Source organism: Poecile atricapillus, chromosome W, assembly GCF_030490865.1.
Source record: "Poecile atricapillus isolate bPoeAtr1 chromosome W, bPoeAtr1.hap1, whole genome shotgun sequence".
Classification (NCBI taxonomy): Eukaryota; Metazoa; Chordata; class Aves; order Passeriformes; family Paridae; genus Poecile; species Poecile atricapillus.
In genome coordinates, this window is record NC_081288.1 from 8,490,073 (window position 1) to 8,517,170 (window position 27,098).

General features: G+C 41.6%; 1 protein-coding gene across 1 annotated transcript; it reads right to left on the minus strand.

Moving 5' to 3' along the window:
* Nucleotides 1-2,065: 2,065 nt before the first annotated feature.
* Nucleotides 2,066-4,424, minus strand: LOC131591567 (uncharacterized). The gene is made up of 2 exons (XM_058862384.1): nt 2,652-4,424; nt 2,066-2,603 (listed from the first exon to the last, which is right to left on the minus strand). The coding sequence occupies exons 1-2, from the start codon at nt 4,422-4,424 to the stop codon at nt 2,085-2,087; spliced, it is 2,292 nt and encodes a 763-aa protein (XP_058718367.1). The 3' UTR covers nt 2,066-2,084.
* Nucleotides 4,425-27,098: the final 22,674 nt, after the last annotated feature.

Below are 27,098 nucleotides of genomic sequence, written 5' to 3' on the forward strand. Positions count from 1 at the left end.
CCCAAAGAAGGAAAACTGACAGTGCAAAGGAGAATTAATGCCAGCCAGGTGGACTTGCTTAGTTACTTCATGTGGGCTGCCTCCTGTTTTCAAGGCCTAAAAGAACTGCTCGGCAACAGAAAAACATCCAGATTGTTTACCTAAGCTTGCTCTTATTGATCATTGCTTTCAATTTCCATCCTAGTGTTACTGCATACTACCCAACAGTTAAAATCAACACCTGAGTTACACAATAGTGTTTCAGTGGCAACATGGAGTGTGTGTGTTCCAGCCTTCCCCTCCCTCAGCATGCCCCTCACACACACAGCATGTTTGCACTTGCATCAAAACTCAGATCCAGACCCGCAGTTTAACCACCTGCAATAATTCTGGCCCTGGCCAATCTAGCCCTGGGTGGATTGTGCAGCAAGAAGTCATGGAGGCCGTGCTTCTCCCCAGCTCGAAGCATTGCTCCAGAGGCCACACAGCTGTGTAGCCAGGCTGTAAGGCTCAGTGACACACAGATACTGAGTGCCTGCCATGGAGAGCACGTGTCCTTGTGGAGGGGCTGATGAGCACTGGAGCTGGGGCAAGGGAAAGGGGAGTCTCTGCACCTGGGGGCAGAGGAGAGGGAAAAAAAGTGGGTGGGTGTGTTTGGGGGGAGGCGAGCATGGAGGGCCTTCTCCTCTGTCCACAAGCAGGGCCAAAGGGGCTGTGGTGGGGGCAGTGCCTGCCCAGCAAAGGAGGCAAAAGGCAGTGACCGCAGTGAACACAGTTCCCTTTCAGTGGAACAGCAAGTTCTGCTGTTGGCAGTGATCCTCCTTTGGGAGGTTCCCGCTTGCTCTCCCCACGGGGAACTACTTGTTCCTGTCCCCACAGCAGGCTTCTCTCTATGACATAGGCCACAGCAGCTTTCTTTTCCATGCTCTGAATGAGGAGGACTTTCATAATGACAGTGGGAGGGCTGATTAATTAATATTTTAGCTATTTTGACCATCATAACTTCTGGTTGAATTCAAGAGGCAAAATTTAGAGTCCTGCTTTAAAGTGCTACAGAAGTGGAATACCAAGACCTGACTGCTGCACACAATCACTGTTTGAGTCATTTACTAATTTTTTCAGGTAGCTGCACTGGATGGACATTCTTTAAGAAATGGTGGGTCAAATAAAAAGGACACATTTCAGGCAATTTGAGAAACTTTTCTGTTTTTATTTTTTCTTCACACACATATATATGTATATATTACTGAAAGGCAACTGTTGCCCTGAAAACTCAGCTTCTGAGCTTGCTGATAGATTTCTAAAGACTTTCCCAGGACAGTAACTGTAAACATAGAGATGTGTACATTCTTTCTGATACACATCTTTTGATGGACATCTCTCATGGCCAGTGAGGTTGGGAAGGTGTTATCCTGACTATCCAGTCCCTGGCTGTGGTCAGAAACCTTTAAGTCCTGGGAGAAGAAATAAACTCTCTTCCTTTCACCACACCTCGAGCTGTGTTCGTGTGGCCTATTCTTCTCCAGCAGCAACAGGGCATATACCAGGGAGATTCAGTTGCCTAAACTAACTGTAACTGGAACATCATTTTACACTAACAATCCTAAAAGACCTCTTGAGGTAATGCTAATGAACACAATTCTTGCTATGAAAACTTGGACTACGTGTTCTATGGTAAAACGAGGTAAAACTATTATCTTTATTTCCATATACTGAGATAAACTACATCTTTACAAAACTATTAAGAATACAGGTTACTAAATAAATACAATAATTCCCTAACAGGCTATGTTTTTCAGTCTTCGAGGTGTGCCAAGCAGTCTCTGTTGGGTTCAGTGTCTTCCATGAGGACGTGTAGGTGGAGCCAGTTTCTGCCTAAACATAAGCAACATCGCAACAGCATCATTGTAACTGGAAAGTGAAGGGCAAGGCAACTCAGAGATGTGTGTCTGCACAAGGAATCCATGTGCTGCAGCATCTTCCTTCCACAGGAGCAGGAAAGCAGCTTCAGGATTACCAGTGACAAATGCAACAACTGTGCAGTGTTCACGTGGCTGCCATCGGGTGTGAGCCCCCCCAGCACAGCTCTGTGCAATGAACTGCTCTCAGTGGCTGGAGAGCAGCATCCAGAGGCGAAATCGCAGCTGACCATAAGCTCGCATCGCCTCTCTGTGGGCAGCCGGATTTTGGGCCAGGTGCTCAAAGAGGTTGAGTGGCTCAACCCCTTGCATTGCTGGTGGCAAGCTGATCTCTGCAGGAAGCCTCTCGTTGCCAAGCACAAAGTGCTCCAGGCGTTTCAACTGCAGGCAGCGGCGCAGGTATGCCATGATGTCCCACAGCCGCCGCGCAAATTCCCTCCTGCTCCACCGGGACAGCGGTACAGTGGTCAGCACGTGCATGACCACAGTCTTCCAGGTAGAGCTGGAAAAACCTGTGCCCCTCAGGATGCAGGTGAAGACCTGCAGACATTTCAGGTGCAAACTCTCACATGGCATCTGGCTGGCAACGTGATGGAAGAATTTTGCCTCTGCCACAGCGTATGTCTCAGGCCACGCTGTGCTTGCAATGAAGCTGGCCTCAGCAGGCTGGCTGCTCACAAAGATGCTGGAGCTGCCTTTCTGGGCCTCTGTGGGCTGGCTGACCACAAAGATGTCAGAGTCCCTTTGGCGCACCCCAAAGAGCATCTCCACCGTCAGGCTCTTCTTGCCTTTGCTCAGCTGGAATTGGCAGGACCGGGTGCAGGGCTGAAACACCAAGTGCCAGGAGTATGACTGAGGCACATGCAGCCAAGAGGACCTCACCAACTGGCGGAACCAGCGGGAGGTTTTCTCCACATCCAGGTAGGAGCCGGTGCAAAGTGTCTCTAGGAGGCTGCGCTTCCGCTTCCGCCGCAGCTCCTCCTGCGAGTGGTGCACGAAGCACAACAGCTGCTTGCCCAGCTGCTCCCTCTTGCACGTGCACACCAGCTCCACACGGACACTGAAGGTCCTTGCTGCCACCTGCCCTGCGCTGTTAAGCTCTGGGTGGAAGGCATGCCCTGGCGGGGGATTCAGTGGGATCAGAACCCGGTACACCCCATCCCACTCACGGGGACTCCAACCCTCAAAGGCACTGCCCACTCCAATGGCTTCCTGAGGCACCGGGTAGAAACTATTTCTCACGCTGTCCACAAAGACACGCGTGAAGCTTTCCATCAGCTCAGCTGTCACTGAGCGACCTCTCTCCAGGTCCTCCACAGGCCACTCTATGTGATCTACTAAAAGGATGCCTTGCGTATACCCAGCATCTCGGCCGTCTTCTCTGTCTTCAATTCCACCACTGCCGCTTTCTTCCTTGCCACCATCACTGCCTTCTTTTTCACTGGCAGCCACATTACCTTGTTCGTCTTCTTTTCTGTCCTTGTTCTTGTTTCCCTCCACATTTACACCACCCTGCTCTTCATCCTTGCTTCGATCATCATCATCTTCTTTTTCAATTTCCTTATTTTCTTCCACAGTTGCAGGAAAACCACTATCGTCAACTTCCTTCCCACGATCAATTCCACTGCTGTCTTCCTGCCCAGTCCAATCACTGCTTCTCTGTTCACTGGCATCACTGCTTTCCTGCACTTGCACATCCGTGTATTCTTCCTTTCCATCTACATTGTCTTCACCTTCATTTACATCTCTGTTGCCTGCCTTCATATTTCCACCATTGTTTTTTGCTTCATTTCCATCTCCTTCTTCTTCCTTTCCAGCGTCCTTGTCTTGCTCCACCTGCACATCCTTGTTTTCTCCTTCATTTGCTTCATCAAGGCCTTCTGTATTTCCAGCAACACTGCCAGGTTCTTCATTTCCTTCAGCAGTATTGTCTCCTGGCACATTCTCATCACTCCATTCCTCATCTTTCTTTAAGTCATGGCCATTGTCACTCTTAACATCGCTGTCTTCCTTCTCCTTCACCTCATCATTGTCTTCAATGGCATCATCGTCATCTCTCTCATTTGAAGCCACAGGACTGTCTTCTCTGTCATTTCCACTGCCGTCATCGTCTGCCTCCACAGTCACGTCAAAGTTTTCACCTTCCCTTGAATCAATACTGTCTCCTTCCTGTTCTTTTCCTCTCTCATCTCTCAAGGTCTTGCAGCTCTGGTCCTTGCTGCTGCTGCTGGCTTCACGGCTCCTTCTCCTGCAGCTAAACCACAGGCCCAAGAGGAGCAGGACTCCAGCAAGAACCCAGAATGGCCACTGCTGCAGAGCACCAAAGAGCACGGCTCCCCAGCCCTCGTCCTGCTGCTCCGGGGGCCCCTGCTCCAGCTCCTGCAGCAGCCGAGCCATCTCGCGGTCCAGCAGCTCCTGACGCTCTTGCATTCGCCGGTGCGTGACCTCATCCAGCCCATCCCCAGCTGGCTGAGGGTACTGGATCAGGCTTTGCACGAGCACGAAGAGCAAGGATAATAAAGCCATGGTCTGCAGGAGGACACACAGAAGCTGTTCAGTGGGACCAGAATGGAGACAGACAGTGGGGGGCAGGAGCCACAGGGATGTGGGGGCAGGAAGGAGAGGGCCCCGTCAGCTGGCAGGCGGCAAGGCCTGCATCGCTTCCCCACAAGCGCCGTGCCCCGAGCAAGGCGCTCCCGCCAGGGGCTGGGCCCTGGATGCAGGGACAGAACTCATGCCCTGGGTGTCAGCGCTTCTGCCCCAGCCCAGCCCTCCTCCAGCCCTGTCCCCCCACGGCGTGTGCACTCACCGCTTGCCCAGGCTCTACTGGGGCAGCAGGGCTCGCTGGGGCCGTTTATAGCTGTCCCCATTGTGACACGGCCCCTGTGCTGTCACAGAACCCAGAGCGCATCACAGGCCAGCCCCACCCGCCATCCCCAGCCCGGCTCAGGGAACTCATCATGGCCCTGGGCACCCAAAGCCCCAACAGACACCAAGTGCAGACCCATCACTCGGGAACTTTGTGCTGTAAATGAGGCTTGGACGTTTTGGTGAAAACAAAAGTCAACTCATTTATTAAAGAAAAGAGAAACACTAACAAAGGCACGAGCCCAGGATAAGCCCAAGCCCCACTCAGCAAATTGGACAAACAGCCATACAAGTACACCAGGTGCTCCCTTGGAGGCCGAATTCTGCAGGAAGGCTCCAACTGAACTCTCATGGCCACCTTTATAGAACTCCTCTGTTCAGGATTGGTCCGTTTATGATCCCTTTTCTGATTGGCCCATTTCCAGAACTCTCATTGGTCCTTAATGGGGTGCACTCTAGACCAATCATTCCTCCAGGGCATCGAATGATTGGTCACCTCTTCCACCAATGGTTATCTGCGATACAGATGTCACTCCTCGGAGGTCATGTTCTGGAGTGTTCTCTGGGTTTGCTGAGTCCTCCATACTGCTGAACAATACCCTGTCAGCCCCGAGCCACCCTGAGTCACCCCTGGTTCCATACGACCGCACCCACACCAAGACTTTACCCATTTCCCTTATAGAACCATGAAGACCTGAACTTCCTAACAACAAATACCAACCATTATTTAAAAACATATAGTAAATAACAATTAACTTACAACCTAACAATGAATTAACAATTAACACTTAATCAACTTGTTACAACTATTGATCTACTTATAATACTGGGAACCCCAGAGCTTCCCTTTATAAAGCAGGCACAAGCGCTGTCCTACACAGCCCTTGTCAAATATAAATGTGGGTGGTATGACTCATGGATGTTCTCAGTATACAGGTGTAAGCTTTTATTTATTATTCAAGGGGGAACTTTTTTACTATTAATATTGATATTTATTACTGTACTGGTGCATCTCCCCTCCCCTGCTCCTTGCCAGGCTGCAGTGTGATCTGAGAAATACTTGTTAGGCCTCAGCCTTGATACGCCACCTGGGATCAGCTCTTTCTTTTTTTTGGGCAATCTGAAGCACACTCATTCGTGACAACTACTTTGGGGGAAGTATGTCATATTAGCTAACATTTATTTACTGATTTAGTGAGAAATAAAGAAATCTATACAGCTTGAATGATGCACAGGAAGTTGTGACATCATCCAGTCTTAAAGCTACACTTCTTTTACACCAGCACAGTCCTGCCTCTCAGATCTTTCGTGAAAACAAAGATGTCAGGGTTTCTCTCCTGAATTAGGAACACTTCCAAAGATCTGTTTATTGACTGACAAAAGATCACATATGACCAACTTATGGTTTGCACAGCAGCATAAAAACCTTCAGGCCCATACAAACTACTTCTTGCACTAGAGATGGCTGATCAACAGCCTGGCTGAAGAATGGACTTCTGTAGTCATGAAATACAAGTTTTAAAGTGGAAAAAGAAAAGTCCTCAAAACACAGAACTTCTGAAGCTTAGCTCAATCCACTCTAACATGCCCTCCCCCAACACATAAAGATGTGCTCCTCCTGACACTTGCTGCAACTGGCTGCTCTCTAGCGTGACAGCCATTCTGAGAGAAACTCTTTTTTGTATGGGGTGTAGACATGTCTGCATTTGGATACTATCCTCAGTACAAACCTCGTCCCTTGCTTTTTTTCTGATTGGAGATCCTTGCTACTGGGCATGATGGAGCTGTTTATTGGGAAGAGTTTCTCTGATGCTGATCACAGCACAGTGGAAGATTTTCACTCCCTTGGGCTTCTCAAATTCTTCTTGAATGATTTCTTTATCGGTTGAGGGCTGATGGAGCACAGAATGTCTGAGTAATTGCCTTTCTCTTCTCCACTCATGACACAAGTGCTGGAGGCACTCAGAAAACACGATTTTCTGAAACATCTTATAAAATAACAATCAATGCCTTATAAATACTGCTGTCTAGATGAGGTTGCTATTGAACAGCTTCACATCCCAAGTGGTACCTCGCAGGGAGGGAAGCAGAGGAAGACAGGATCACAACAGCCACTGATCAGTTATTCACAGGCATCACCAGGAAGAAACAGGAAAGAGCCATGAATTTCACATGCGACTGTGTTTCAGCAACCCATATCACCCTGCTCCTTTTAAGTCTCTTCTGATGACAAGTTCCAGTCCCATCACAGTGCTCACCTGAGGCACATGAGCAACTAGGATGAAGAATAGGAGGGAAAATTTCTTCTGACCTCCAGTCACTTGAGCATCAAGCAGACAAGAAAAACTCTGTCCTATTCTAAGGGAGATGGCTTATAGACTCACCTGTAGCTGAAGCTATTCTGAAAGCCCACATTACTAGACCCAGAGTGATAAAGAGACTATGAATTTGTTGACCCTGGGGAAAAGGCAGCTTTAAATGAGCTCTGCTACTCCCACTCTCTCCCCCTAGAACTTCAGGCTGAAATGCCTAGGATCAACTAAAGAAAAAAGCAATTTCATTCATGCCCTGGTCAACCATTTCCCAGTCTCTTGTCCCTCCCAATGCACCAGCCAGTGAAACACAGAAAAAGCATGGTAGACTTCCAGTAGAAATACTGGCAAAATCCTCCTAGACTACATTATTTGAAGGACCTGAGGTCAACTCACTGACTGTGAATCCCTTTAACTGCTCCACTTAGCCTACCACCTCTGCTCAGCTCAGCTCAGCTCAGCTCAGCTCAGCTCAGCTCAGCTCAGCTCAGCTCAGCTCAGCTCAGCGACCACCCAGCTACCTTCAGCTGCATAAGCCCATGACCTGCAAACAGAAAGGCATGAGTCTTATGAAAGAAACAGACAAGGGAAATGAAGTGTGGGGTTTAGTCCACACTCTGAGGAACAGTCAACACTAACCAAACACTCTGGCAATAACTTGTCTAGGAGTCGTGTACCTTCAGAACCACCTCAGGGGTTTGGGACTTGTGCTGACTGGCACAAAGGAACCCATTTCACCCTGCAGCAGTGAGTTTCTTCTTTCCAGCCTGGATGGAGACACGTTCAGCATTTTGCAAGCATGTCCAGGTGTTCAGAATAGAACATGCTGATCATATTTAGCTCCTTAAGGCAGGCAGCTCTTCCTTTCTCAAAGTATGCATTGTGAAATTATAGGCTATCCCTACCTTTCCAAACAAATTACCCTCATTATATTCCACTTGCCTTCAAAATACTGCCACTCCTACATTTCAGACTTTGCTTACCTCAGAAGGATGCACAAATGCTTAGAGTAGTTGCAAGCACCTGCACCTGCAATTTTCAACTAACTGCACCTTCAGAAAGGTTTCTGACAACAGGACATTCTCTGAACATGAACACAGCACGCTGAGGCAAGACAGATGATTTTGCTATATCTTATAGCCCAGGTCTCTGTGGCTGGAGACACAGCCCTTGAGAAAAAAAATGAGAAAAAAAATAAATTCAGGGTATGTATTTTTACCAAATGAAAATGAGCTGTCTGTTGTAGGCTCTCATTCCATTTAAGAGCACTGTTGCATATACCTGAAAAACAGGTTTGTAAAGGAAAGATTTCCAGACACTACTTTATAAGAATTGATAACAGGTACCACTGTATTGAAGGCACACATAACAGCCCAATTAAGGATGGGTTTCTTTCATTGTAGTCACATGCAATTTAAAACCATCTCCTTACTTGCTTTCTTTGGTAAGATTCTTTGTGAATTTTTCCTTCTAGTAAAATGTAAATCATTGTTTTATATTTATGTTTCTCATGAATTTGTAGTCACTTTGTAGCCATTGTTACTCTCAAATTAGATCCCTTAACCATTGAAAAGATGAAGGACAGCATGGTCTTGGCTGAAGACAGTGATGTCAAAAATCAAAAAGCATGGGTTGTTTTTACCATCCACATCTATTACTATTTTGGCAAATGAATTTTATTGTGTTTAGACTATTACCTATAGATTTTATTGGTCAGCATATTAATATTTTTTTTTCTTTGATTCTGCCAAGAAACCCACTCATTCTAATTCTTAATGACAACACCTTTCATCTTTATTTATGTCTTATAAATTATAAGCAGAAAACAAATTGTCGGTGAAAAATCTTACCTTACTATTCTCTATTTTCCCTCTTTCTCTCTTCCTCAGCACAACTGAAACAGTTTATTTAGTTCAGTAGTCCTGGAAACAAAGATAAAAATTGTCTTAACAATTCTGATAGCCATCAGTTGTTCAGCAGACAACATAAGACTGTTTTATCTCCTAATTACTCAGGAAAGTACAAGTTGCACTTTCAGGGCTTTCCTGAAATGCAGTGAATTTCTATTTTAGTTGTACATACATTTTTTTGCTTCTAGAGAAGCAAAAAGATAGTAGAAAAGTCTTCCATGGGAACCACTACACAGCTTCCTGACCAACAGGTTTTGCAGTCTGTGATCCTGAAATCTGACTTCATTAAGAGTAAATACAAACAGCTACAGAGCTGCAATGAAGACAGTGAAGGTCTCCTTGAGTCTGTGCATTGTAATATAGATGATGGTAATGGGAGAGCTAAAATAAAGTGCTTGTAAATCCACAATATAAAATCAACATATGAAAGGAAGACCTGAAAGATTTAAGAGTCTGTAGGAACAAAACCTGATGGCAACTTTGTTTCATCACTCATAAAACCTATAGTAAAATTTTAAAAATTGTTCTCATGAGGTAATATGAAGGTGAAGGTTTAAATGTGTGAAGAGAAAGGAGGAGGTGTTAGGGATGGTATGAGTTTTCTGGATTAAGTGATTTGGCTCCTAAGAAGCTGTGCTGAGTGATGAGGAATGGAGAAGGAAAAATGGGGAATTCCATTCTAGCCAATAAAACATTAAGGAGAAGCATTACATGAACGGCTCATTCTCTTGCAGCTTGATTCCTCCCTGCTGAATGCAAGGGCAATAAATACTTCAGGGTTTTCATGAGAGAATGCACTGAAAATTTTTGTTTCAGAAACTGATCTATTCTTTTATCAGTGATGTTGTGTGCTGCATGTAAACAGTTGCCAGGAAGGGTAAGGTGATAAGAAAAGGTTTAATTTACTGATAAAAAATTGCATGGTTAAGGCTTAAAGAAATTCAAGTCTGAGACATTACTTTGAAATAATGACAGCATGTTTCCTTCTTCATTGTCTGAGAAGAGCCACCTTGTTGCTGTGCTTACATATTTTCAGCTTTTGGGATAGAAACCTGCTCCTTTAGAATGGATCTAAAACAGCCTCTACTAAACCTGAATATGGTGGGGTTTTTTTCTGCTATTTCTGAACAGCCTGTTTGTATGAGTAAAAGTTCTCTAAAAGGAGATATAGGGAACTTCCAGGCCATACTGGAGATGGGAATGAAACAAGGCTGAAGTACAGTAGGGAAAAATAATGTATTAGTTGAATTCTTTATGCTCAGATCTTTCTGAACAAATATCTGTGCATCCAGAAGCTGCCAAATCAACCATTTGGTGTTGACTTCTTCCTTCCTCCTTATTTGGATAAAGTGTTGAACAATGAGGATGAGGGAGGCTGGGAAATGGCAGATATAATAGTGAGTTGCTGTCATGCTTCCTATCCCTTTCAAAATTCTGGCATAATAATATCTGAAGGCCTCTGTGTCATGGTGGAGGACATGATCTCAAGAATGGACCAGCTGGAGACAAGGTGGTAAAATAATAGAAGGACAGGCTCAATTTGATAACCTGAAAACAAAGAGCTTCAATAGCAAAAACAACAAACATACAATCTGGACAGAGTAGAAGGTGCACCAAAAGGGTGAGGGGCAGGGTGGAACAACAACTTATATAGACTAGGGTCGGGATGGAGTCTGAGGGTAAAGGCCCAATGGGGGAAGATAATTAGGAATATGTAAAATACTGCAGCAAATACAAGCCAATAACAGTAGGGGAAACAGAGAACTCTCCAGTAACATTTAAATACAATGGAACAGAGGACAGTGTGGGTACTGTCTTTCTCTCCATGATAAAGAAGTGTTTTCTCACAGCCTTCTGCCTGGGTTTTCAATGACCCCAACACCTCTGATTGTTGAGATCTTCAACATGGCTATCTTGCCTTTATGGCACTCAAAGTTATGAAGGATGAGTATCCACATTGTCACAATGTCCCTTTCTCAGTGATTCTTCCTGCAGAGCAGTGTGACTCAGCCAGCCTGAACGTCTTTCTCTGCATTTACACCCAAGAAGCACAATGACAGCGGAGCAGATGCAGCCTTTATCTGCCTCTGTCTTTATGAGATTTGACCTGTGGGTCATAAGAGGTGATCTTCACTTTCCAGTCTCCCCCTCTTCCTGAAGGATTCCTGATCAGATTTGATTGATCAATGAATGCATTTTCCAGATATGCTTTTTTGCTTTTATTTCCCCTCTCCCCTCTCCTTCCTCATTTCTGAAATGAAGCAAGGAGGGAGAATAAATGAACTGTAAAAGAAGCACAAAAGCAGAGATTTGCTGAATGCTACAGCAAACTGAAGGAGCGCTCAGGTAAGAATGGAGCAATAGGGCAACAAAATATCGTATGGTTTGAGGACATGATGTGACAAGCATTCATATGACTTTGAATTATACATGTTCAAATGCTTCTCTGTCTTCAACTACCATTCTTCAGTTCTTCTGGGACCTCTCTCTGTATCATTTATCTCACAATGAAAGATGCCTTGTTCCTTTAGGCATACAGGGGCTTCTCAGATATCCTTCAGCCTGTGTTTAGAAGGAGGGGAGGACACACGTTTGCAGCCTGTCCTGGCAGGTCTGTGACTGCCCTCATAGCTGCTCAGTTTCCTTTTCCTCTCATGTGGTTTTTATACCTCTGTGACCAGTCCAGCTTTCCTCAGCTCACCAGTCTTCCTGAACACATGCCCATTGGCTCCTTGACTTCCAGTGCATTCCAGGAAATGGTTTGGTTTTAGAGTATTTATTTTCTTGCAAAAGTTTTAGGCTACCATACTACTGCTCTGAAAATACAGACAAGTGAGAGGATTGGGAATAGGGCCTAAAGAATACAGGACCAATGTGGTGCCTGAGATCTTTCCCATATGTTAGATATTTCTTAACCAGGAGACATGGAACCTCTTCTTCTTTCCAAATCCTCTGTTTAGGCTGAAGGAAATCTCTCTTAAACACAGGGTTGCACACAGTGTGAGAGTCTCAAAATTCCATGACTAATGAAGATGCAGGGGATGGGAATTCCTTTCTAATCACAATGTGAAATCCTCAGCAGCTTTTAAAAAACATTCTTTGAGCTAGGCTGATTAGTACTTCTCTATTGTTCAGAAATGTCTGAGAAGCAGACTGTATCTAAATATTTTAAAATGTGTTAGTCTTTCAAACTGTAGGGAGTATCCAAAATGTGTTTTGTATATGTGTAACTACAAATAACACCAAATATGAGATGCATCATGTGGGTGTCTCTACACTGGGTTAGTCACATAAAACATTAATTTTATTAATGTTTCATTTTTGCTGAAGTTTTTCTTTTACATACCTTTATAGAGCCTGTAATTATTAGATACAATATTTATTATTTTAAAAATCAGATTTACAGAAATCTCCTGACATACATAGATTATGCATAAATCAATTTTGAATACACATCTTAAGACAAGTTTTGTCCAAGTTGTAGCTAATGTGGTGTAATTGTGACAATTCTGTGTCTCGAGGAAGGAAAACCCCCATCATTTATTTGAAATTATGGAATTTTATTCCTTTTTCTGAGCAGTATATGTCATTAGTAAAATTAAAATATGCATTGGAAGTGCCTACCTCAGGGCTATTTTGCTGTGTTGCTCTCCTGTCCCTGAACATTGAAAGTGAGCTGGAGTCCTTTTAAGGTTATACAGAAACAAAATACAGCTGTAAAGACATTTTAAATGGGTGAAATTTGCAGCCACTTGAGTAAGATGCATCTCTTCTTTCAGTGGAAGAGAAAAGAAAGCTGAACTGTCTTGATTAGAAGAACATGAATTGGGAAAATCTGTGGAAAGTCGATAATGACTGTTGTCTCCTCTCCTGTAACTTAAATACCTTTAAGAGAAGTTTATCTGTATTCAATAAAACACGGAGTGTTACAGTACTGCAGCAAAGCAGAGAAGACATCCTGAGAACAGCACGTACTTCTGCACCAACAGCCATGTATTGTTTGAACCTTTGGCACAGGGAGGCTCCTCTCCCATCCAGGGAAGGTAGAAAAAGCATCACCTACAATTTTTCATGCACACAGAAAGCAAGAAGGTCTCTTCTTCCTTTGGGTATCTCTCCAAAAGTCTTCTGTTGCATCAGCTTTTCCTATTGCAGAATCCTCATAGTGGGGCTGTGTGCAGTATGGAATTCAGTCTGCCTCATATGCCAGCCATTGTACTAGCCTTTTTTTTTTTCTTTCTTTCATGTTCATCTTTCTGTGGCTTTGACTCTGACATAAATATTTATAGGCTTTTGGATTTCTTTTCGCTGTAAGCGATTGTTTTTAATCAATATAAGCTCCTGGGAAGTCATTGGTCCAGGAATCAAAATGTACTTTTCCCTATGTATGATAGCAGAAGAGGAACATGGGAATCTGTTCCCACTTCTCAACTAGGAGTCATTTCCTTTGCTCTCTTTACTAATGCTTCTCAGACCGAGGCCAAGAAAGCTGTGTAGATTTTATATCTGCACTCTTGTCCCCCATAAGAGAAGTGAATATGGACAAAGATATTCTATGTTTTATCCTAATGAAAAAGGAATTGAAAAAAACTGGTGACTATTTTCAGAGTAGCTACACTTTAAAATCACAGAATTATAGAATAGTTGGGGCTGGAAGAGACATTACAGATCACCTAGTTTCAATCCCCCTGCCACAGACAGGGATACTTTCCACTAGGTCAGGTTGCTCAAAACCCCATGCAACCTGACATTGAGCACTTCAGGGATAGGGCTTCCACAGCTTCTCTGGGCAACCTGTGCCAGTGCCAAGCCACGCTCATAGAGAATACTTCTTCCTTATATCTGTCTAAATCTACCCTCTTTCAGTTTAAAGCCACCCCCACCTTGTCCTATCTCTACCTGTCCTTGGAAAAAGTCCTTCTCCAGCTTTCTTGTAGACCCCCTTTATGCTCTGGAAGGCTACAGTAAGATCACTTTGAAGCCTTCTTTTCTCTGGGGTGACCAATCCTCTCAGCCTTTCCTCATCTTTGTGGCCTCTGGACTCTAACAGAGGTTTTGTCCTTCCTGTGCAGAACCCCATCACTTTCATGATGCTGGTTCACTGCTGAGCAGGAGAATGTAGCCTTTATATGCCTATTTTAAACCAAATGTTTCCAAGTCCCAGCTGCCACTCCCATGTTCCATACCCACACTGTTTATACCATTCTGCCCCAGGCGTGGCTGTCCCATCACTGATCTGTTGGTAGCAGCATTTTGTTATTACTCTGTTCAGAGTACTAGCCACAGACATTTACAGACAGGGGTATAAATACTGGAATAGTGGAAAGTGGGAGGAGAGTATATTGTGGGCAGTCCTTGCTTGGGGGAAAGAGGTGATTGTATAGGAATGGAAAACCAGAGGTCATGCATGTGCTGCTGAGGCCTGTCACAGGGCCAATACTCTGGGCTTTTCTGAAAGGGTCTCATGGACAGTACTAGCACAGCAAATTAAAACTGGGATCCTTTCCCTAAAACTTTTCATCCCTCAGATACATCCTCTTCCAACACATTCTTCATTACCTCTGTAATATTCCAAGAGAGATAGGATTCATATTGATCACAGCTGTCTGTTTCTTCAAGCATCCAGAAGCCACACGTTCATCTCCAAAACAACCATCTGCCATGACATTATCATGGGAATTTTCAGTGTATTTATACTGATCTGACTAAGGATGATAAGCTCTTTGTCTTCCTGCATGAAGGCCCTAAGTTTCTAGTGATGTGCTTGCAGCTTGGGTACACAATAGCCACTGTGATGGCAGATCTTGAAAATCTCAGAGATCTGATCTGAAAGGCAGACCTGAATTTTGTCAAATTGAAAAAACTGATTGAACCATTTAGGCATTTGGAGAAATATCCCTATGACAAAACTGCACACCCTGTGTTGTCTAAAGCACTCCAGTGCACATGGGTAAGTACCTGTTTGAACTCATCCTTACTTGTATCTCTTGCTGCAGTTACCTCCAGAGGTCATTTCATCTGTTAATTTACAAAAGGAATAGATTTTAATGCTTCAAATACTGGTTTGTGGTGCTTTCTTCTCCTCTCTCTGAGAAGTGTGATCATTTTGCTGTAGATAATGTGAATGGTACAGTACAGTTAGTGTTAATGTGTAAAACTGTGTAGCTCCACCTGACCGAGATCCTGAGAATCCCTCCCCATGCATGTGGCAAGTGCTCCTCATGCTAATGAGGAAAGCATGCTCTTTGGAGAGGAAATACACACATCACGCTTCACATCTTAAAGTACTCAAGATGGTTTTTTGACATGCCAGAGATAAGTAGCATGAGGCACAGATACATCCAATATTTGATGAGGTACCATACTACTCGATGAGATACCATAATATACACAAATCCATTATCACACAGCTGTCTTCCTCTACACATGCTGAGACTATCAATAATCACACTTGTTTTGGATTTCTGGGTAATATCCCGAGTTGAATTCAAATACAAGTATAATTGGGCACTAAAACTTTTTTCCTGCATTATAAAGCAGAGCTAATTCAAAAATGTGTTGGATTCACTGAGAATTTTGAAGTATGTATCTGCAAGTACTTGCTGCAACTGGATTTTTTTAAAGTTTTATACCCTTTTTCTTCTCCATTTCTCCAGTTTTGACTTAGGAAAGTACAGACTAAGAAGGTAATAATTTATTTTCTTATATTTATGAGAAAAATGAAAAAAAAAAAAACCAGCATAAATTGATTATTACTTTTTTTTTTTTTTAGGAAGTCTGGCCTTGGTCAACTGCCTTTGAAAAACAAACCAACAGAAGCTTGATTAGACTCAAAGGTCATGCTAGATGAAGAATAATAGTTAAAGAATTAGAAAAAAAATGTAACCAGCTAAAAATATTATAACCATTCTAATGAAGTCATAGACTTCAAAAGAAAATAAATTATTGACTGGCAGATTGAGTACTTGGAGACTTGCAGCCATCAAAGGAAAGAAGAAAATGTGTTCTTTGCAATATTTTAAATTCCTAGATTACTCCAGTAGTTTAGAAATAGGGCCTGTAATAGGACCTGTAATCCTTAGCCAGTGCCTAGCTGCTTATGTTTTCTACATTGCCAATGAATCAGAAAGCAAACACTTCAACAGCACTGCAAATTCCTATGGGGCTTTTACTCATGTTATTATTTTTGCAAGGTCTGACTCCTGATCTACCTGTGTGTAGAAAACTCTTATTCATGCCAATGAACAAAGATGTAAGAAGAATGCTGTATTTTACCTAATTTCTGTATTGAGTAAAACAGAACAAAATCTGGTTATAAGTGGTATGAAATAATCACTGTAAGAAAACGTCTCCATCTGGATGTATATACTACATTCAAAGAACTACTCATAATTACCTGGAAATTAACATTATTTTCAAGAAAAATGGATAATATTGCAAAACATTTTCATGGGCTGAGAGCAAAAATAATAAACCAGCCTAAGTACTAAACTGCTCTGGGTTGTAGGCATGACCAGAGAGAGTAAAAGTATGAAATAACACGGTCCATCCCAAGTCCCTGCTTTGACGTGTCAGCAGGACTCAGAATCAGATCATTACATGCCCCCTTGCACAAGTGTATTGCAATCCTATTTTACTGTGTGAGCCTCTCTTTCCCACAGTACAGCTGCATCCATCAGAGCACAGGATGGGCAGTATTCCATGAGTGACACTGCTGAGATTCCATTCCATTTGTTACCCCTCAGTATAAAACCATGCCTTATTTACTCCACACTGTCAGAAGTTTCCAGAGGAATCTTGTTTGTTGTTGCCCCTCTGACTCTTACTGCAACACTATTTGTGCACATCTTCAACAAGAACAAACTCCTCCTTAGCTCCCAATTTGGGGTAAAAAAGTGTTATACACATTTGGCAGAAAAAGAAGAGATTAAGCCACTTTCTTTGTTTCATATAAGGAGCAAACTCCAAGGGCTCAAAAACATCCACCTCTCTCAGATTGCACTCTAGTGCCCTAATTCAATTAATCTCATCTGTTCTTGGTGGTTTAAACCCCTATTCCTTGTGGTCTCTGCAATGAATGTAAGAGTACCAAGACTAGCAAATATCATTGCAGGACAGTGCTAAGTTTGCCACTCCCTGCTCAGCAAGGAGCTGCCTGTGAGCACAGTGGAACTCAGTAGGTTCATGTAGCAAAACCCAACTGCAGGGCTAAAATCACTGGGATTTAATGGCTCTTTCCCAGTGTCACTGGGAAGGACTCAGAGTGGCTATGTTGAATTGTGCAATGGTAGAGGAAAGAAGAAATTCCGCTTTGTGGCTCTGTGTTCTGAGCAATTATTGAACAGTAGCCTGGATAAAGGACAGCAGTGAAATGATAGAATGAATTCTATGATTCAACACTGGGACAGTGACAAAATAGGTAAAAGTGTCACTGGGGTGCCAGGTACTGCCTTTCACAGCTAAAGGACTCCGCTTCCATTAGCCAGTCCTACATGAAAGGAAGCAGATATATGGAAAAAGGGGTTCACCACTTCTGGTATTTGCTGATTCCTAGCACTGGGATACAGCAGCTGCCCAGCCTTTTCACCTAATGCTGCTCCATCCTCACAGTGCTCTAATTGCTCCATTTCCACTACAACTTTCATTCACAGGGGAGAATGGGGAGGCCTTTTCTTCTTGCCGGCAATGCAAATTTTCTACCGGAAAATATGTTAACTTTCCTGCAGCGTCGTTATGAAGAACTCTGCAATGTCTGACATCCCCCAGTATCGCTAAAATTTGGCCTTGACAGGCTTGAGAAGTGGGCTGATATGAAATATGTGAAGTTTGCACTTGTTTGCCAGCAGGTCTCTGACCTGTCTGTTACATTTCAAGTGTCTGCCATCCAAATCCTTCAGTCATGATGTGTTTGAAATTCAGTGGTAAGCCTTCCTAATAATGCAAAATGCCATCTATTATTTTTGAAGATTGGATTTTCAAGGAAAAAAATAATTTTGGACTACTACTTGGACTGAGAAGAAACAAGTTATTCCAGGTGGAATAATTAAAGCAGAGAGGGAAATGGAATTGAAAGAGGTCTCAGAGAAATATTTGTGTAGCTTTAGGGATAGGAATTGCATAAAACTCTGACTATAACAAACATATATTTCATTGCAGCTTCAACTCCAGCTGGGAGTGCAGCTATGCATGTTTTAAAGTAACACAGGGTGAAAGGATAGTTGTGTGGTAAAAACAAAGCATCAGGATGGACTAGGCACTGAAATAAGCTGTTTGATCTGTTTCTCTCTCCCTTTGAATAACTACTTGTAAAATTACTGTAGTACTTGCACACCTCTTGGAGGTGATGGATTGATGAGCTCTTGGAGGTGATTGATTTCATGGAGGACTATTTTAGGTGGCATACAAGGTGTTGAAACTTTATTTGAGACACTGAAAAGAGTCTGCCCTGTCTTCCTCTAGCATAATTCTCAATTATTTAGCTAAAAATGTTACAGATGGTGAAAAGTTTTAGCCAGTATAATTGGTATAATCAAAAGTGTTAAAATGTATTGTTTTGACCATGGGTAGGCTTTTGGGTTTGGTTTTTTTTTTTAATGGTTATTAGTTTATTTGGTTGGTTTTCTAGACATCCAAATTTTTTAAAAAAATCTAAATATAACTTATCAAAAGTCTTCCTGGGTTATCTGCAAAACCCATAGAAGACTGTCATCCTCCAGATGGTCATTCTGAATCTCTAAATTAGATTTTCCTTTGAAACTGGCTTTCAAAGGAGGATTTGCTAACTATTCAGTGACTAGAGGATAATTAAATATTGGATGCAGCTCACCAGATTTCAGTGCCTAATAGGAACACCTTCACCTGAACTAGTCATTTAGGCTGGGTGGGGAGAAATATTACAGAGTATAAAATATGCATTTCTCACAAAAGGCACACATTTGTCCAGGCAGCCAGAAACAGAATTTATAGAGTGGCTATTAAGTAAATCTTTGCATTGAAGAAGTCTCAAGGTATATTCCTAATGTTTAGATACCTCTTTATTCCTTGTCCTCTACCAGTCCTGCTATGAAACAAATGACCTGATTATCCTTAGCATTTAAATGAAAATACCTTGATTTTCCACACATCTTGAAATAAAGATTATTATCCTCAAAACATAAGTATATAATTTGGTCTGTCTCTTACTCTGAAGTGACAAAACTTTTGTTGAAACTACTTCTCACGTTCAGGATTTAATTTTTGGGTAGGCATGCCAAACCCAAAAAGGCCAGAACTTGGGGCAATCTGCCCAATTCAGAAGAGGAACACGAGCCTTGGCTCTTTACATGCCAGATGCAGAGCTTATCCTCCACATTGTTGGCAGTTCTACTCTAGGCCTCTCTTTTTCCTCTATCTCTCACATTCCTTGTCTCCCTTCCCTTACCTCTGAAAAAGTTTTGCCAGGTTTGATTTCCCTTCCTTCGCCATCAGAAGAGAAACACTGTTTACAATCTGAAATCTGTGAAAACACAGATTTATTTTTTTTTTCAGGTCAGTCTGCTTATAAGTATTCTTAGCATCAGCAGAGCAATATAATAGTTTTGTTTAAGTGGCCAGAAGCCTCTGTTTAAAAAGGGAAAAATATGCATTGCAGCAAACATTAAATGAAAAAACCCCAAGCCCCCAGAAATACTTAGGAAATGGAAATTAAGCTAGTCTTTCAAAACAACTTAAAAAAAAAAAAGTTTCATTTCATTTTCTGGCTTCATTCAGTTTTCAGTTTCTATGTGTTCCAATTGTTTTTTTTTTTAAGAAATGTATTATTAAATTCTTTTTGCTGTAGATACTGCTTTGTGGTAAACAGAATTTGACCCCTCTTTTTCCATTACTTTTGTCAGGCTAAAGAAACTTATTCCAATGCTTTCTGATTTTTGTTTAAGAAGTTCACTCACATCTTCCAGTTTCCTTTCTTTCAAAACATCAAATAACAAAAAATGTCTCCTCTGAATGTTGTTTTCACCTTCATTTTTAATCCTTTTAAATATTACTCTCTCTGCTCTCATTAAACGAGTAGCACTATCTTGGCTTATGAACTGGGAGACTGTCACAGGTAAAATGGCTCCTACACAGATGATTTTCCTGACCAAGGGTTACAAAAGGTTTTTATGAGACTCTAGTTGACAACAGAAAAAGGACTCCAGTGCAGTCCTGTTGTGAATATCTTAAAGGAGAAAAGCCCTTTCTTCATTTATCGTGAAGGTTTTCTCCTTGTGCTTGGCCATTCTTCATCTTTAGTCTTGCTGCTCACTGCCTGTTCCATGACCTTCTTATCACCTTTTCTCCTTCAGATTTCTTGATCTGCAGAAGCAAGGTGCTTCTAGAGCCTGTGTTAGAGTTAGGTAAATCAGTTGCTCGCTCACTCCAGGCCACTGCTATCTTTACAGGCACCTGAACATTAATAGTAGTACAGAGAGCAAAACTGATGCACTTAAAATCATAATCCTAGAATCATTAAGGTTGGAAAATACCTCTATGATGGAGTAGAGCTCTCAATCCAGCACCACCCTGTTCACCATTAAATAGAGTCCCCAGCTGCCACATCCATGTACTTTTCTTTCACACATCCAGGGATGGCACTTCCACCACTGCCCTGGGCAGCTTATTCCAACATCTGGCCACCCTCTCAGTGAACATTATTTTTCCTAATATGTAATGTAAACCTTCCTGTGTACCAGGCTCTCAAACCAGAGGAAAGCCCAGGTGATTTTCAGACAAATGACCTCTGCTTTGTTTCTTGCACTAGAGCCTGTGATAGATGTGTTGTGTCATTATCTGCACAACACGCAGCAGCTAGGTCAGGATGTTTCTGCTCTTTCTTATTCTCTTCTGGGTGTTGATTATGTGCCCAGTCTTGTATAATGCTTAAGAACATATTGTTCTCTTGCAGAAGGTCATTGCATACATATTGGATATACAATGCAATTCTAGACCTCAAAACAGCTCTTTCAAAGTGATTTCTTTCACTTGCTAGTAAAAAAGGTCAAAAAACCACTGCATTTTTCACTCTGAAGCAAATCAAAAGCAGAGTTGGATGCTCAGGAATTTGTTCTGCCAGAGATGATGTTATGCTTACAGCACAGGGGTTATTAAATATACCAGTATGCTCTTACAGGAATAAGGCACAAAGGCTCCAGCATCACTGGCAGATACTAAGGGTGAGGCATACCTGAATCAGAGCCCTGTCATGACTTTTTAGACCCATCTAATGAATATCCAGGAACCCCAAGTTTTGTAATCAATTTCTCAATTCCTAACTATTGTTAACTACATTTTAGAAATTAATTAAATACCTCCTGTGTGAAAGACATTTTGTGAATAAGGGTAAGTGAAGATGGTGAAGGGCCTGGAAGGGAAGCCATACAAGAAGCAGCTGAGGTCACTTGGCTTGTTCTGGAGAAGAGGATGCTGAGGGGAGACTTCATGATGGTGTGTAACTTCCTCATGTGGGGAAGCAGAGGGGCAGGCACTCATCTCTTTTCTCTGGTGACCACTGACAGGACCTAAGGGAATGGATGGAAGTTGTGCCAGGGGAGGTTTAGGTGGGATATCAGGGACAAGTTCTTCACCCAGAGAGTGGTTGGGCACCAGAACAGGTTCCCCAGGGAAGTGTTCACAGCAGCAAGCCTGATAGAGTTCACTAAGTGTTTGGAAAATGCTCTCAGGCACAGGGTGTGATTGGTGTGCAGGGCCAGGAGTTGGACTTGATGATCCTTTTGGGTCCCTTCTAACTCCAGATATTCTATGACTTTATGGTTCCTCAGGAATGTCTGTTTTCTCCATTGCCTTTCAAGTGACTTGTGATGGCCTTCATATCCTGAGGCTATCTTGATGAAGTCTTTCCTTGCTATCCAACTACACTTTCAAAATCAGCCTACATTTTCCAATTGCAATTGTACTTCCATTTCAGCATTTAAATCCAGCTCCAAGGCTTCCCTGACAAATAAATCCCAGAGTGGTTTAGCATCTGTAAAAACGACATATTGCAGACACAGTACACTGAAATATGTTGTAAAAATTCGTATTTTATATGGTAGTCTAAGATATTTGATTGAAAGCACAAACTGTGCTATCCAAGAGCAGATGTTAATTAGTGAGTCTTGTATCATATGTGCTCTTTGCTCTTTATTGGGCTGTTTCAGAAGTGTATTTCCAGACTAGCTCAGTTATCTCCAAGACAGTTTGAGTCTTCTATTGTCTCATCAGTCTAAGAAGACAGTTAAATTCTTACCTTTTGGAGAAGATATTTTGTCTGAGCAGTTCCATGTGTGCTAAAGCATATCCATCTGGCATCCATGAAGGGAACTCAGTGTGATAAATATTACTACAAATTAGCATCGTTTGAAACCTTGGCTCTAAAAGGATTTAATTAACCATATTTACTGAATGGTCTTGGGATGTGTTTTAAGACTACTCCCTGCAGAGAGATGAAGGTAAACACAGACTTTGACACACTGCATGCTTGTGTTTGTGTGTGTGGATGTCTCCTCTGAAACTTTCTCTTGTCCAAAATACAGGTTTTGTTTTCTTGTTCCAAATGGAATATCCAACAACTTAGTCACTGGCAGTAAAACTTCTGGGTGCATGAACTCTTCAAAATAAAATGTCAATAGCTGAGGTTTTTTTCTAACGTATGACTCAGGGTAAAAGTTCTACTGCCAAGGTTTGTCAGTCATTAAACCTTCACTCAGTGCAGATAAAATCTGTGTGCCTGGGAGTTGAAACAAGAAAAAACATGTATTCCAAGGCATAAACAAAGATCTCATATGTTTATAGTGCTCACCTATCTTTGGTTAAAATACCTTCCAGAACAGCTGTAGATCACTAGGCACATACTTATGCACAGGTATTTCAGTGGCAGATTGATGGAGGCTCTCCTTCTGGCAGCAGCAAGTATTAGGTGTAGGCTGAACAGCAGCAGAGAAGCAGCCAGTTTTGTGAGGAAGCATAAAAGTAGCAGCAGAAGATTAGGAAGGGCAACTGGAACCACTTCTAGACGGAAAGACAGATGGAAATTACTTCAGACACTTTGGAAAGTAAATTAAATTTCAACTCAAGTATGTGCAAGAATTAGGAGACTGATAACAAAAGATATTAGAAAAACTTAAGAAATAAATAAAAAATTAATTTCATTTAATACCTTCTGTGCTGGAGAAATTCTCTCTTCTACATTTCCTCTCTATTTCTGATTTTTTTTTCTAGAAATTGCTCAACCTCTTTTTTCAGCGATTAAAGTCTTTTTCTGAATTAATTAAATTAGAAGAAATATTTTCCAGGAAGACATAAGAGGAATGTATGACTTGGATTCATTTGCAAGACAGAGCAATCCTAGTCAAAATGATGTTTCAGTTATTCATTTTTGGAATCTAGAGTTACATTGGTATTGTCTTTTATTTGTTGGAATCTGGAATTGAATTTCAACATAATTTTGTATTTTTTATAAGACTCTTGACTCAGTACATGTGAGATTTGGTGTCAATGTAATATTCTTATGTATGTGTATGTATATATATGTGGTCAGTTTTCTTTTAGATTTATGTATACAAAAGAAGTCATAAATAATTTTAATACATAATATAACATAAGATATATCATGAGATTAGCAAGGATAGGGCAAATGCCAAAATATTGCCCAAAGTCTTAGGAAACATGATGTTAAATTTAGCCTGGTTTATGCTGATTACAGAACCATTACAGATCTATGTGAAGGCTCAAATGATGTGTCACCCTTAGGATCTATAAAATTGCCTGTTCCATGGGCAACTCAAAAAAGTGATCTCTTATGCCTAGAGGGGTTCAGGGTTTTTTTAACTTTTTCAGTGCTTTGGTTTTTGGGCAGGCCATAAATTCAAGACCTGTGCCTGGGAGGCAGAAGCTCTCTGTTTGACCTGTGATTGCTCTGTTTATGCCAAAGAACATTGCAGGAGCAACATACAAATAAATTTGACTTCTGTCAGTAGGACACATTTGCTTGACCTCAACTTCCTTTACTATTTGCAGATCTTATAATTTATATGTAATTATTGATATATAATTTATATATAAGTAAGATTACCTTTAGCAAACACCATAGCTGAACTGAATTTCCTACTCCACAGTGAAAATTAGACTCTTCTTTGAAGCACTATCACCCATGTTTTCCCCTTTGGTTTTCCCCTGCCTTCAGAGATGATATATTTGGTCTCTGATACAGTTCTTCACACAAGGCAATGGTCACTGACCATGTCCTAAAACTGGAAAGGAAGTCATGTTAAGAATTTTGAAAATTTGAGTATAAAATACACTTTGTGAATAGTATAATGAATAATTTAAATTTATTTTCATTATACCATATGTCAAAATCCTTAGTGAATTGTTAGGTTTTATTAACTTTCCATGGAATCTCTTAGGTGTTTTCACAGGCCAAATTCAGAACAAATATCTGAAAAAAGCATGTTAAATTAAATATACTGCAATATTTTAGATTATAACCTCTCTTTACACACACAAACTACATTAACACAGCTGTGTAATGCCCTTTTGACTGAAACTGACAGTAGCTCCAGACAAGAAACCTGTGCATTAACTTTACTCTTGCATACAACTTTTACTTGGTTCTAACTCATTTCTGACTAATCAGCTCTCTGGCAGGGTCTAGTATATAAAAAGCACCAAAGTAACTTAAAGCCACTTTTGTTCTCCCATCACTTATGTGAGGCGGTACAAAATACACAATTCAACTCATTGTGCTTTATACCACTTCATAACCAGCCCTCATCTAGTTTTCCTCTCACTAATGGCAGTAAAAGGGTTCTGACTAACTTGGGAAAAGTATGGCCTCAAATAATTATAGTTTCCTGAACACAGCTCAGATGGTAGATACACTCAACCTTTGTATTTCCTGGGATATTGGCCTAACCAACAACAAAAAAAAAGCACAAAAACTTCATTCATATCTATTTTTTTTTAGTAGCAGAAAGGGATATTATGTAACTTTGGAAATTTGATAAAGATGCAGCTTCAGAGATGGGCGAGTTAATAGAAGCATTCTGGTTTCCTCAAAAGGACTATGTCTCTTTGCAACAATCATGGCTGAAGAGTCCCCCAGGGCTTGAAGTCCTCTTCTGTACTTCTGAAAGGATAATATTTAGAACAGAGACAATAACCTATTCATCCCCTGCTCTGATTTATGTTGTACACTTTGGATAACACTCATGCAGTAGCGGAAATTGTCAAAGTTTTGCCTATCTTTTAAGCCCTGGGCAAGGATGGAAGGGGAATGAGAAGCTTGAATGAAGCACTGAATATAGTACACTGCTGCTGTGCATAGTAGCTATAGACACATTAATATGCTTCCCTGGAAATACTTTGGACCTCTAGGTGTTCAGAGCCTCAGCTGAGTCCTGCTTTTGCCATGAATAAGAGCTTTTTACTACATAATCTGTTCTCTGAGGCACCATGGAGAGTGACTACTACAGCTTATTTACCGTGTGCCATGAGGTTTAAGGAAAGGCCCAGAAATACACAGCTGGAACAGGAGAGAATGTCAGAAGACAAGGAAGACTGGATGTATCACAGGTGAATAAGGAAATATTCAGCTTAGAAGAAAGCCATGAAGTTAGGACTTGTATTTACTAAGACACATAACTGTAATGGTGACAAGGAGAGAATTTTTGTTTGGTGGCATAGTTCTTGCTATGATGACTGGTAGGTGAGGTAACTTATTCACGTAATGTTTAATAGTTTTGGCATAACTCAAAGAAAATACAGTCCTCTTCTCTAGGCTTTTAGTAATTTATTAGGCTCTGGGCCACCCAGTTTCACCACCAAACAACTTCCCTGTAGGCAGCAGCGGGGCGGGTACTGGAGGAATTATTCTTTAGGCAGCAATAACACAAATTTTTTTCCAGATAAGTCAGTGATTCTCAAACTAATTTTCCTTTGCTTCTCAACAGGGGGTCTTGGGATAGGACACAGTAATAATTATTTGGCTCTATGGCTCCCAGGAACTACAGTCCTTGTTTTCTGCTTCTGCGTGTGCGGTCCATCTGTGCCCCTAATCAAAATTACTTCTAGGACAGATAGAAACTTCTTGACTCTTGACTGCCACTGCTTCTTGTGGGGATCTGCCTGGCAATATGCCCACTCTTCCATTCTCTTTGTCTCTAGTTTGAGTACTTCAATCCTAAGACAGATTTTGCTTATTTATATGTATCTATATGTGTATTTTTTTTAAATTTAAACTCAATTTAAGTGGTCTCCTGAAGTTTTCAACTTCCTTGAGGACTTTGGAGTTGATCTGGTGAATCATTTCAGCCCTTTTGGTTTGGTAGTGTCTTTATTTCTCCCCTCTCCTTTTGTCTTTTAAATTCTCCTCCCTCATCTTAATGATATTACATTGACAGCTTGGGAGGGTGGGGGAGGAAAGGAATAACCTCTTTTTATTCTCTCATTTCCCTATGTTACCTCTACTACTCTTGTTTTAACACTAAGAGAAGCCATTGCAATGTTGTCGTACTTTTTCACTGGCACAGATCCAGTGTTCTGAAAAGTAACCTCATGTTCTGAATGGCATCTCTATTTGCCAGGAAATCACTTATTTACTCATGGATGGCTACAGCCCTTGCCAAAACTGTCAGGTGTTCTAAACACACATGGAACTTTTCTGGGATACGGAGGTTTTGGCTTATTTGGTGTCAACTAAGAGGCAGTACATACCATCAAAGTGGAAAGGATCTTCTTGAATTAAATAGAAATTTCCATAAAAAGGTTTAAAACAAGAGCTTAAAGAAAAAAGGGAAGATACTTACCCTTGTATATTACTACCCTTGTAAATCCTCTTACCAAAGATAATTTCTTCTTTACTCTGTCTTGAAAAACAATTCTCTGTAAGTTAAACCAGGCAGTCACGGGGAGCCTTGCCTATGACTGTTTTGGACTCAGAAAAGTTATTTTTCTTAAATGAATTCTCCACTTAATCAGGTGTTTCTTGGTCCACATAGTTAACAGTGTGGTGGGTTAATGCCATCCTAGGCAGACCCAGTACAGAGAACAATTAAACAAGTCCATCACCAAATAATCACACAATTTAAAGCATT